The 12,166-nt window shown below is 44.1% G+C and overlaps 1 protein-coding gene across 5 annotated transcripts in view; it reads right to left on the minus strand.

Moving 5' to 3' along the window:
• The window catches only part of TCOF1 (treacle ribosome biogenesis factor 1), a 65,707-nt gene that overhangs the window by 22,717 nt on the left and 30,824 nt on the right, over positions 1–12,166 (minus strand). For all 5 annotated transcript variants that reach the window (XM_089528538.1, XM_089528546.1, XM_089528555.1 and 2 more), the window contains exons 9-10: positions 6,340–6,520; positions 3,664–3,812 (exon numbers count right to left, since the gene is read on the minus strand). In XM_089528538.1, the coding sequence (XP_089384664.1) occupies positions 3,664–3,812; positions 6,340–6,520 (330 nt within the window). The remainder of the gene's footprint in view (positions 1–3,663; positions 3,813–6,339; positions 6,521–12,166) is intronic.

The raw sequence follows: 12,166 nt of genomic DNA on the forward strand, positions 1-12,166 counted from the left end.
ACAAGACTTTAGATGTACTTTGTTTTAATCTATTTTGTAACATACCATGGGTATCATGCCATGAGAAAGATGGGAGAAAAAATAAACCAATTTTACTTGTGGCCCAGAATAACTGCACGCCTCTTGTTGTGTCAAGACAGAGAAAGAGGATGATTCTCTGGGCTCCAATCCAATTATTTGGAAGTTTGCCTCCCTCATCTCAGTAGGGCTTCTTTCTGAGTAGGTATGAACAATAGTGCTGGCACATTTTAAAGCAGAGCTGAAAGTTGTGTGCAACTCCTAGCATTTATCACTACTGGCCATACTGGCTTGGGCAGCTAGGAGTCACAATTTAGTAGCATCAGGAAAGCTACACAATTCTTGCATCTGTTTTAAAACGTTCAGCATCATAGCATTCCTAACCACTAGGAAACACTGCATGCCTCATGCCCAAAACAGATGAGCCAAATACAGTAGCTTCTGGCCGCTTCAGGGGCATGTCGTACAGACAATGCATGTCCCTGACATGGCTGTGAGGCTGCTGGCAGCAGGAGTGGATTTAATCTGGTAGCCTGTTTGTGACCATGGCGGTGGCCCACTTTGGAAATGGACCATCCAATTGCTGTGGTCCTGGGGCAATCAGAGCCAGAGCGGCCTCTGGCCACTCTTTTTGTCCCTTCTACTTTGCCCCTCAAATAGAAAAATGATAGCTTGCAGTGATGGGCAGGAGAAGACAAGGCTGTGTTTAAAAATGTTATATACACACTTACTTGGGAGACTGTCTGAAATTTATGGGGCTTTTCTCCAATTTGTGTTTTTGCCCAATCCTGCATCTACTCTAAATGCACACACATCTATTCTAAAATATCTTCAAACTTCCCATTGAGGAAAAGTATTTTGGTAGTCTTATGCTTTTGGAACATGCAAGCCTTTCTTGTATTTTTTTTAAAAAAATATTTTCAAACAAAATGCTATTGAGAATGTTCACTATCTGCATTTCTCAACCTGCTCCACAGCTTGAAGATTTTTGGTGGGTTTTCCTATGTTTTTCATATACTCCATCTGATACAGTAATACAAGCTACATTTTTATGTATCTAGTGTATATTTTTATTCAAAAATATAGCTGTGATTTTTATAAGTGCTTGTATAAAAATCTTGTGTCAAATCTAACAGCTATACAAAATAAAAACCACTTACCATTTTCTGGCGTATAAGACGACCCCCAACTTTTCCAGTTAAAATATAGTTTGGGATATACTCGCCGTATAAGACTACCCCTCTTCCAACGCACACCAAATAAAAATTTAAAAACCATCAGGTTTGATTTCAATATGGTAATTTTAATTCAACTGCTTATGACATGTAGGTACTTAGCAGGAAAACATGTTGTATGCAAAGCCTGCTTGGATTGGTAAGTTCTTCCTGCCTGCCCAGTCCTCCCTGTCTCCAAGATTTTATTCTACCGTACTTGTACAGCGCCTCCCTTCCTGCTTTCATATGGTCGCCACATACAGAGAGGATGCGGCCATGGCCATTTTGAGTTCCCCCCACCTAGGGATGCCATATCCCGCCTGGGGCTGGGACTTTCCCGGTTTGGGGCGGGTCCACACGGTCCCGCCCCGGTTTGGCCCCGCCCCCGGGACACCCCCCCTGCGACGGACGCCAGTTTGGCCTCCACCGCCGAGGGAGGTGGCCTGGCTCTCCTCCCTCTTTCCAGGCCTCTGTGAAGGCCAAGCCTCCACAGAGGCCGGGAAGGGGAGGGGGGCAGCCCGCGATCGCCGCGATCGCGCTCCTGGCTCTTTCCCGGCCTCTGTGAAGGTCAAGCCACCACAGAGGCCGGGAAGGGGAGGGGGGCTGCCCGCGATCGCGGCGATCGCGGGCGCGCTCCTTGCTCTTTCCCGGCCTCTGTGAAGGCCAAGCCTTCACAGAGGCCGGGAAGGGGAGGGGGGCTGCCCGCGATTGCGGGCGCGCTCCTGGCTCTTTCCCGGCCTCTGTGAAGGCCAAGCCTTCACAGAGGCCGGGAAGGGGAGGGGGGCTGCCCGCGATTGCGGGCGCGCTCCTGGCTCTTTCCCGGCCTCTGTGAAGGCCAAGCCTCCACAGAGGCCGGGAAGGGGAGGGGGGCCGCCCGCGATCGCCGTGATCGCAGGCGTGCTCCTGGCTCTTTCCTGGCCTCTGTGAAGGCCAAGCCTCCACAGAGGCCGGGAAGGGGAGGGGGGCTGCCCGCGATCACGGCGATCGCGGGCGCGCTCCTTGCTCTTTCCCGGCCTCTGTGAAGGCCAAGCCTCCACAGAGGCCGGGAAGGGGAGGGGGGCCGCCCGCGATCGTGGGCGCGCTCCTGGCTCTTTCCCGGCCTCTGTGAAGGCCAAGCCTCCATAGAGGCCGGGAAAGGGAGGGGGCCGCCCGCAATCGCCGCGATCGTCGCAGGCGCTCTCCTCCCTCTTTCCCGGCCTCTGTGAAGGCCAAGCCTCCACAGAGGCCGGGAAAGGGAGCGGATTCCTTCTCCGCTTGGGCTCCGTGAACGGAGCCCAAGCGGAGAAGGAATCCTCCCCTCAGCGAGGCTCTTTTTCAAATGTAGGACCCCAAAAAAATAGGTCCTACATTTGAAAATTTTGTCCTACATTTGTCCCGGTTTGGAGGCCCTGACTAATGGCAACCCTACCCCCACCATATGCGGCAACCGCAGAATCTCCAGTCCAGCTCGAAGGTTTCAGCACCCATCCTATAAGATGACCCCCGGCGTATAAGACGACACCCGACTTTTGAGAAGATTTTCCTGAGTTAAAAAGTAGTCTTATACGCCAGAAAATACAGTATTTGTTTACAATAGGAACTGCCTGGGCAACTCCTGCACAGGTTCTACCCTAGATTGTATCTCTCTTTACTTTTTGAGGTTTTCACGGAATTGCGCCTTCTGAGCTACAATACTATCTAGGAACTGGATTGGGAACCAAGCAGGCCTATCATTTCAAGAAAGTAAAAGGATGAACAGGAATGTGTTGGGTGGGGCACGAAGGAGATGACAGATAAAGAGTATTACTCAGTGAAACAGTCCAGCCCTCTTTAAGTAGTATATAAAGCTACTTGTATTCTCAGAGACAGTCTTGTATTCTACTAACTACTATTATCAACTCTACTGCCACCGTCATCATACTCAATTTCTATCTTACAGCGTTAGTTGATTAAGCTGAGCAAATACCCAATGTTGCAATATATAAATGGAAAAATACTCATGTCAATAAAAGTGATTTTTTGAATGGGAAATTCCCCCAATTTTTTTTACCCAAGGGACCTTGGGGGCCACAACCCCCCCCCCCCATGGACCACATGGTTTGTACTTTGCCCACCTCCAGTTTAGGGGCTAGCCAGTGCATATATAGCTATCTTTAGATGAACAAGAAAATGCACTGGCAAAATGTGCCTTGCACTCAAAGTTCTTTTTCATGAGGTCCCAGGCCTTCTGTACAAGCTAGCATTTCCTTGATCAAATTTTCAGGAGCAGGAGATTGGTTTCAGTTCCCTTACTGTCTCAAATGGCAAGATTTTAGTGTTGTTGTTTTTTTTAATTTAGTACACGTAGTCTCAAATACACACTACACACTTTGTAAAAGGTGGGCCATTTGATTTCTGGCATGCAGCAGTTCTACAAGGAAGTCTTCCATCCCCAATGTCTCTCTGCATTTACCTGAGTGAGTACTGTGTCTTCTTCAGAATCAGTCTCATCACTGGAATCCTGGCTACTGTCTTCGCTCTGTTGGGCTTTCTGGAGTGATACTTGTAGAGGCAGGGACTTTGTGGCACCTGAAGGCTGAGCTGGAGTATTTGCCTTGGTTGCTAAAAGAAACAAGGGACAAGATGAGCAGTCCATGAACTTAAATAGAAGGTAAGAGCTCATATTCCCAAGACTGTATGAGTTAAGGGCCTTTTTCCATTATCATTTTTCATACAAAGATCTCCAAAGATGCACTTATTCTCCGAGGCTTCACCTAAGGGTTTTAAAGGACTGTTCAATGGAAATTGTTTTAGTCTGCTACTGATTTTAATCATAGAAGAAAGAAAAAGAAAAAGAAAGCTGGAAGAAAAAACAAGGGCCATCCAGTCCAGCCCCCTGCCATGCAGGAACTCTCAACCAAAGCATCCCCGACAGATGGTCATCCATCCTCTGTTTAAAGACCTCCAAGGAAGGAGACTCCACCACACTCCGAGGGAGCGTGTTCCACTGTCGAACAGCCCTTACCGTCAGGAAGTTCTTTCTAATGTTGAGGTGGAATCTCTTTTCCTGTAGCTTGCATCTATTGTTCTGGGTCCTAGTCTCTGGAGCAGCAGAAAACAAGCTTGTTCCCTCCTCAATATGGCATCCCTTTAAGTATTTAAACAGGGCTATCATATCACCTCTTAAACCTTCTCTTTTCCAAGCTAAACACACCCAGCTCCCTAAGTCCTTCCTCATATGGCATGGTTTCCAGGCCCTTCACCATTTTAGTCGCTCTCCTTTGGATACGCTCCAGTTTCTCCACATCCTTTTTGAATTGTGAGGCCCAGAACTGGACACAGTATTCCAGGTGGGGCCTGACCAAAGCAGAATACAGTGGCACTATTACTTCCCTTGATCTAGACACTATACCTTATTGATGCAGCCTAAAATCGCATTGGTCTTTTTAGCTGCCGCATCGTACTGTTGACTCATGTTCAACTTGTGGTCTACTTGGAATCCCAGATCCCTTTCACACATAATCTCCTTCAGCCTGGTGTCCCCCATCCTATATGCATTTCATTTTTCCGTCCTAAGTGTAGAACCTTACATTTCTCCATGCTGAAATTCATTTTGTTAGCTTTGGCTCATCTTTCTAGTCTATTCAGGTCATTTTGAATTTTGATCCTGTCCTCTGGGGTATTAGTTACTCCTTCTAATTTGGTGTCATCTGCAAATTTGGTAAGTATGCCCCCAATTATGTCATCCAAGTCATTGATAAAGATGTTGAATAGCACTGGGCCCAGGACAGAACCATGTGGGACCCCACTGGTCACTTCTCTCCAAGATGAAAAGGAGCCATTGTTAAGAACCCTTTGGGTTCGGCCAGTCAACCAATGTCTGTATCTGGCTGCTTATCTTTTATAGATCATTAAACTAACATTCAGATTTGATTTTTTTTCATTTTTTTCATTTACAGAAAGATTTACAGTCAAACACTTGTCAGCTTTCCACAATATTAATTATCACATCAAATAATCACTGTTTTTAATTAGAAATATTTGAGAATTTTCCATTTTCTTTCTTCTCCTTTAAAGAACTTCCTTTTTCTATTCTGATTTTCCTTAATTCTTTTAAGCATTTAAGCTTCTTTTTTAAAAGAAATTTCCTTTATTTCTTCAGTATACTTCACTTTCTTATTTTTCTTTGAGTCGCCTGATTTTTTAAATATTATTTATAGTATGAAGGCAATCTTTTTTCGAATCTAATTGTTCTTACAGTAGTTTATTAATGTTCCCCCACTCTTGTTTTACTTCTTCCGAAGATTTTTTATTCATTAATTGTGTTAATTTATCAATACATTTGGCATGTATTGGAATTTCTGGTGGGAAGAGGTCATCAAATCACCCAGCCCAGGGCATCGCCTCTTGACCTCGTCTGCTTACCCCCACTCTCCCTCTCCCATCCCTGCACCAGCATGCAGTCTGCATGTCCAGGAGATTCTTGGAGTTACTGGGCTGATCCAGAATAAAAGAGAACTCTTTTCACTCTGTAGAATTGCACTGGGATGTGAACTGGGACCATGCTCTGCCCGTTTGACCACATTTGTCATCGGAATATATAAGTGCAGGGATGGGGAGGGAACTTCTTTTTTTTTTCCTGTTTCTTTTTTCTTGCCTCTGCAGACAAGGCCATTACCTTCACATTCACATGAAAGAGGATAACAGCATAACCCTGGACAATTTTAAACTGGATTACATTTCCATATGGAAAGCTAGGGAAGTATAATATATTTTTAAATTGGATTTCCCCCCCTCCCTCCAATTCTAAAAGAGCTGTTCACTCAGAAATACATCTGGGCTTGGCAGCACTACAAGCAATCAGAACCAAAGATCAATCCCTTTCTCTCAGAACTGTTCTTTAGCCAATTTGGAAGGAAAGAAAATATGGGATGAATATGGAATTGCAAACACTAACAAGCCTCTCATGTCATCTTTGGAATAATTGGCATTTGCTTCCTTGTTTTAGCACTTCAGAATGCACTTTGCATGCCCTCAGGGAACCTACTTGTTACTCAAGCACCCTACATGACTGCATGCTGCTCAAGCAAAAACAATTTAAAGAGAAGTAAAACCAAAAGGCCCCAAGCACAAATGAGAGGTTTCTTACCCGATGGAGGTGGTGATTTGAGAGCAGCTGGAACTGTTTCATCTTCACTGTCAGATGAGCTGCTGCTCTCACTCTCTGCTTCCTTCCCTTTCAAAATACTTGATGCAGCTTTCACCAAATTTCCTGGTTTATCAGCATGATTTTGTTTGGCTCCAGCAGAATGCTGAGGAGTTTGCAATCCCTGCACCCAAACAAAAGTACATGAAACCCACCAACAATAAATTATGTGTTTTCATTGTCCAGTTGAGTCGCATTGGCATCTTATATGCAACTTCCCCTTCCATGCCACCATCCCACACCTGTTGTTCCTAAAGATAAAAAAGGCACATTTCCAGCAGGACAAAAAGGAGAGTAAAGGCTGACATTCATAGTCATTCAGTGGAACTGACATGAGACCATTGTTTGCATTCCCTGAAAATCAGATGTAAGACATGAATGCAGGATCAAATGTGAAAAACCATTCCTTTAGGGTATTATTTGGGGGGGGGGGGGAGGGGGATGGGAAGAACATCAATGTGGTACAAATGTGGCAACTACTGTAGAATTCAATCCTACATCAAATGGTATTTAGATTAGGAGCACTGAAACTAATTTATCACCAATAGATAACTCAAGAGAAAAGGAGCTCCTTACTTGGCTTGGGTTGAGATTTTTAAGGGAGAATGAACTGGCATCTCCAGTGAGACAACTTTCTCTTTCTGACTGTCAAACAAATTAAACTAAAAGGGTAATCTCAAATGTCAGCAAACCAAATTCTGATTACGAAGCCATTAAGTACATGAAAGAACCAGAAGAAACCTCTGAAAAGCCCAGTCCAATATACTCCAACGATCAGAAAGCTTTGGATCAGATAAATAATACAGAAGGGCAGCCTTCCCAAACAACAGATCACAAAATTCGAAACAAAATCAACAAAAAGAATCTTTGATGCTTTTATCATGGAATGTAACTGGTTGGTGCCACAAAGTGGAAGACCCTAATTTTCTGGACTTTATAACCAAGTATGATATCATAGTGCTGCAAGAGACCTGGTCAAGAGATAGTCTGGTTTTGAATGGGTTCTCTGCATACTCTTTAGATGCAGAACCCAGCCTTCATGGAGTTCAAGCTAAAGGAGGCCTAGCTGTGCTGATTTCAACCAGCATTGGGGCAAATATAGTTAGACCAACTTCTTTACTTTGCTTAGCAACAGCCCTGGTTACCAGCTTCAGATCAATCAGCTTACTGATAGTTAAATATGTGCCTCCCTCCATCGAGAGACATCAGCAACTGACCAAAAATAATTGGTTAAAGTTAGAAGAGTACATCTTTGAATTAACAACCTTGTACCCCAAAACTTACATTCTCATGGCAGGACTCTTTAATGCCAGAATAGGCCAAACAGATGAAATGCTGTTTTCTCGTTTCCAGCAAAATTCTCCAGAACAAGAGGCCACCCATTCCATACCAATGAAGCAGTCGAAAGATAAGGGGTGTAACTGTGCCAGCCTTTACTTAATGCAATTGGTAAACAGATTTGATTTAGTAATCTTAAATGGGAGTGTGGATGGCGACATACCTGGATAATATACCTTTCTATCTGGAATAGGAGCTCCTACAATAGACTACTTTATAGCATCACAGAGTTTCCTAAATGTTACATATCCAGCTGCAATGTCAGTAAACACCTTGAAAGTGATTATCTGCCTCTAGTGCTAAGACTCAATTTTGCCACTAAGAACATCTATACAGAGTGTACACAGATACTAAACCTAGATGCTGAAAGAAGATTTATACAAGTAAAATACAGTAGTCAAATAAATTAGGCCAAAATGTAACAGCAATATTGTACTCTTAAAGCAGTCTCCAGCAATGAGAACCACTGCAGAAACAGCCACACAATTTTTTACTTTGTTTCAAGAAATACTGTAATTTCGAATTTGCAAGAATGCATGAAACCTAATGTTACACCTACACCAAACCCTACACCAAAAAATCTAAGTGCTGCTTTGATCATAAATGTGTTGCCATGAAAAAATCCTTAATAAAATAGTGTCAGAGAGCAAAATTTGCAAACATTACCTCCTGAATAGTTCATGTTATAAAAGAGTTACAAAGATCTAGTTAAAGTTAAAAAAAATCTACATAGAATCATAGAGTTGGAAGAGACCGCATGGGCCATCCAGTCCAACCCCCTCCCATGCAGGAAATCCAATCAAAGCATCCCCAATAGATGGCCATCTAGCCTCTGCTTAAAGACCTCCAAGGAAGGAGACTCCACTACACTCCGAGGGAGTGTGCTCCACTGTCGAACAGCCCTTACTGTCAGGAAGTTCTTCCTAATGTTGAGGTGGAATCTCTTTTCCTGTAGCTTGCATCCATTGTACCGGGTCCTGTTCTCTGGAGCAGCAGAAAACAAGCTTGCTCCCTCCTCAATATGACATCCTTTCAAATATTTAAACAGGGCTATCATATCACCTCTTAACCTTCTCTTCTCTATGCTAAACATCCCCAGCTCCCTGAGTCGTTCCTCTTAGGGCAAGGTTTCCAGAGCTTTCACCATTTTAGTCGCCCTCCTCTGGACACGCTCCAGTTTCTCAATGTCCTTTTTGAATTGTGGTGCCCAGAACTGGACACAATATTCCAGGTGGGGCCTGACCAGAGCAGAATACAGTGGCACTATTACTTCTCTTGATCTAGACACTATACTTTTATTGATGCAGCCTAAAATTGCATTGGCCTTTTTAGCTGCCACATCGCACTGTTGACTCATGTTCAACTTGTGGTCTACTTGGACTCCCAGATCCCTTTCACATGTAGTTTCATTCAGCCAGGTGTCCCCCATCCTATATCTGTGCATTTCATTTTTCTGCCCTAAGTGCAGCACCTTACATTTCTCTGTGTTGAATTTCATTTTGTTAGCTTTGGCCCAGCTTACTAGTCTATTCAGATCATATTGAATGTTGATCCTGTCCTCTGGAGTATTAGCTATTCCTCCTAATTTGGTGTCGTCTGCAAATTTGATAAGTATGCTCCCAATTCTGTTATCCAGGTCATTGATAAAGATGTTGAATAACAATGGGCCCAGGACAGAGCCCTGTAAGACCCCACTGGTCACTTCTCTCCAGGCTGAAAAAGAGCCATTGTTGAGCACCCTTTGGGTTCAGCTGGTCAACCAATTACAAATCCATGTAACAGTTACTTTGTCTAGCCCACATTTTACAAGCGCGTTTGCAAGAATGTCATGGGAAACCTTGTCAAAGGCCTTACTGAAATCAAGATATACTATATCCACAGCATTCCCTTCATTTACCAAGCTGGTAATTTTATCAAAGAAAGAGATCAGATTTGTCTGGCATGACTTGTTTCTCTGAAACCTGTGTTGACTTTTTGTGATTATGGCATTGCCTTCTAGATGTTCACAGACTCTCTGTTTAATGATCTGCTCCAGAATCTTTTCTGGTATTGATGTCAGACTAACTGGACGATAATTGTTGGGATCCTCTTTTCCCCCCTTTTTGAAGATGGGGACAACGTTTGCCCTCCTCCAGTCTGCTGGGATTTCTCCTGTTTTCCAGGAGTTTTCAAATATGATTGCCAATGGCTCCGATATTACATTTGCCAGTTCTTTTAGTACCCTTGGATGTAGTTCATCTGGTCCTGGAGACTTAAATTCATTTAGATTAACAAAGTATTCCTCTACTATCTCTTTACTTATTCTGTGCTGAAATTCCCCTATTCTGTCCTCAGCTCCATTATCCTCAGGTTGAGCACCCTTTGCCTTTTCTGAGAAGACTGAGGCAAAGAAGGTGCTGAGTAATTCTGCCTTTTCTCTGTCCCCTGTTAACATTTTGCCATCTTCTCCACGTAGTGGCCCTACCATTTCCTTCTTCCTTTTGCTGCGGACATATCCAAAAAAATCTCTTTTTATTCTTTTTAACCTCTCTAGCAAGCCTGAGCTCATGCTGCGCTTTAGCTTTTCTGACTTTACCCCTACACATGCCTGATATTTCTTTGAATTCCTTTTTTGTGATTTCTCCCCTTTTCCATTTCTTGTACATGTTCCGTTTCAAACTTAGCTCAGTTGAAAGTTCCTTAGTCATCCATCCTGGTTTCTTGAGACACCTCCCATTTTTCTTTCTCACTGGAATTGTTTGAAATTGTGCCTTCAGTATCTGTCTTTTGAGAAACTCCCATCCATCCTGAACTCCCTTCCCTTTTAGTATTGCTGACCACGGGATCACCCTCAATACTTCTCTAAGTTTACTGAAATCCGCTTTCCTGAAGTCTAGAATGCGTGTTTGACTATGCCTGGCTTCTCCTTTCCATTGTATAACAAACTCCAGGAGAACATGGTCACTTCCACCTAATGATCCCACCACTTGCACCCCATTAACCAAGTCATCCTTGTTGGTTAGGATCAGGTCCAAAATAGCTGATGCCCTTGTTGCCTCTTCCACCTTTTGGACAATGAAATTCTCTTCCAGGCAAGTGAGGAATTTGCTAGACCTTGAGGATTTTGCTGTTTGACTTCCAGCAAACATCAGGATAGTTGAAGTCGCCCATCACTACTACATCTCTCTTTTCTGACTGTGTGGTCATCTGTTCTAGAAAGATATCATCCAATTCCTCAGTCTGACTTGGGGGTCTGTAGTAGACTCCCACCATAACATTCCTGTTGTTTCCCTCCCCTTTAATTTTTATCCAGATGCTCTCCACCTGGCTTCCATGACTGATGTCCTGGATCTCTTCACTGGTGTAAATATCTTTGACATATAGTGCTATTCCTCCTCCTTACCTGTTTGGCTTATTTCTCTTAAAAAGGTTATACCCCTCTATTTCCACATTCCAATCATGAGACTCATCCCACCAGGTTTCAGTGAGGCCTATTATATCATATTTGCTTTGTTGTACTAGGAGTTCAAGTTCATCTTGCTTATTTCCCATGCTCTGTGCATTAGTGTAGAGACATTGCAGACCACGGGTTCCATTTACTTGCTGCTTGTGCAAGTTTTTTGCCTCCCACTGTTGGGTCCTTGCACTTTTTTTCTTGTTTCCTCTATGTCTGTTTGACTATTTTCTACAGCCCTTTCGCCTTCCTTAATATTCTCTCCCTTCCCCACCAAACTCAGTTTAAAGCCCTCCTGATCAAGTTCTTGAGACTGTTGGCAAAAACATTTCTTCAAACTGGCGTGAGATGCAACCCATCTGTTGCAAGAAGTCCCTCCTCGTGGAACCGCAGCCCATGATCGAAGAATCCAAATCCTTCTCGGCGGCACCATCTGCGGAGCCAGTTGTTCACATCCGCTATTTTCCTCTCCCTTCCTGGACCGTGCCCTTCAACTGGCAGAAGAGACGAGATGACAACCTGTACATCCATTCCTTTCAGCTTCCTACCAATCGTAATCCCTTTTGATGTTCTGCAGGATGTGTCTTGCAGTATCATTGGTTCCCACGTGGACCAAAAGGAAGGGGTATTGGTCAGTAGGCTTGACCAGTCTTGTCAGCCTCTCTGTCACATCATGGATCTTTGCCCCTGGAAGACAACACCTCTCGAGACATCTTGTCAGGCCTACAAATCACTGCTTCTGTACCCCTCAGCAAGGAGTCCCCCACTACGACCACACGCCTCCTACGAGGTTTAGCAGCGGCTGTTCCCTTGGGTGGGACTCTCAGGCTTGCCTGCTCTGTCCCTGAAGTCTGTCCGTGCTGCTCTTCTTCATCCTCCTTGATAAGGGAAAGAGCTTCGAATTGATTCTCTAGCTGCAAGCTCCCCGAACAATCCCTTCTTGGCCTACTTCTCTGTGTGACATTCCTCCAGCTGTCTGCCTCCTGTGTATGTGAAGTG

Source organism: Sceloporus occidentalis, unplaced genomic scaffold (assembly GCF_023333645.1).
Source record: "Sceloporus occidentalis isolate IW3139 unplaced genomic scaffold, rSceOcc1.0.p SCAF_1, whole genome shotgun sequence".
NCBI lineage: Eukaryota > Metazoa > Chordata > Lepidosauria > Squamata > Phrynosomatidae > Sceloporus > Sceloporus occidentalis.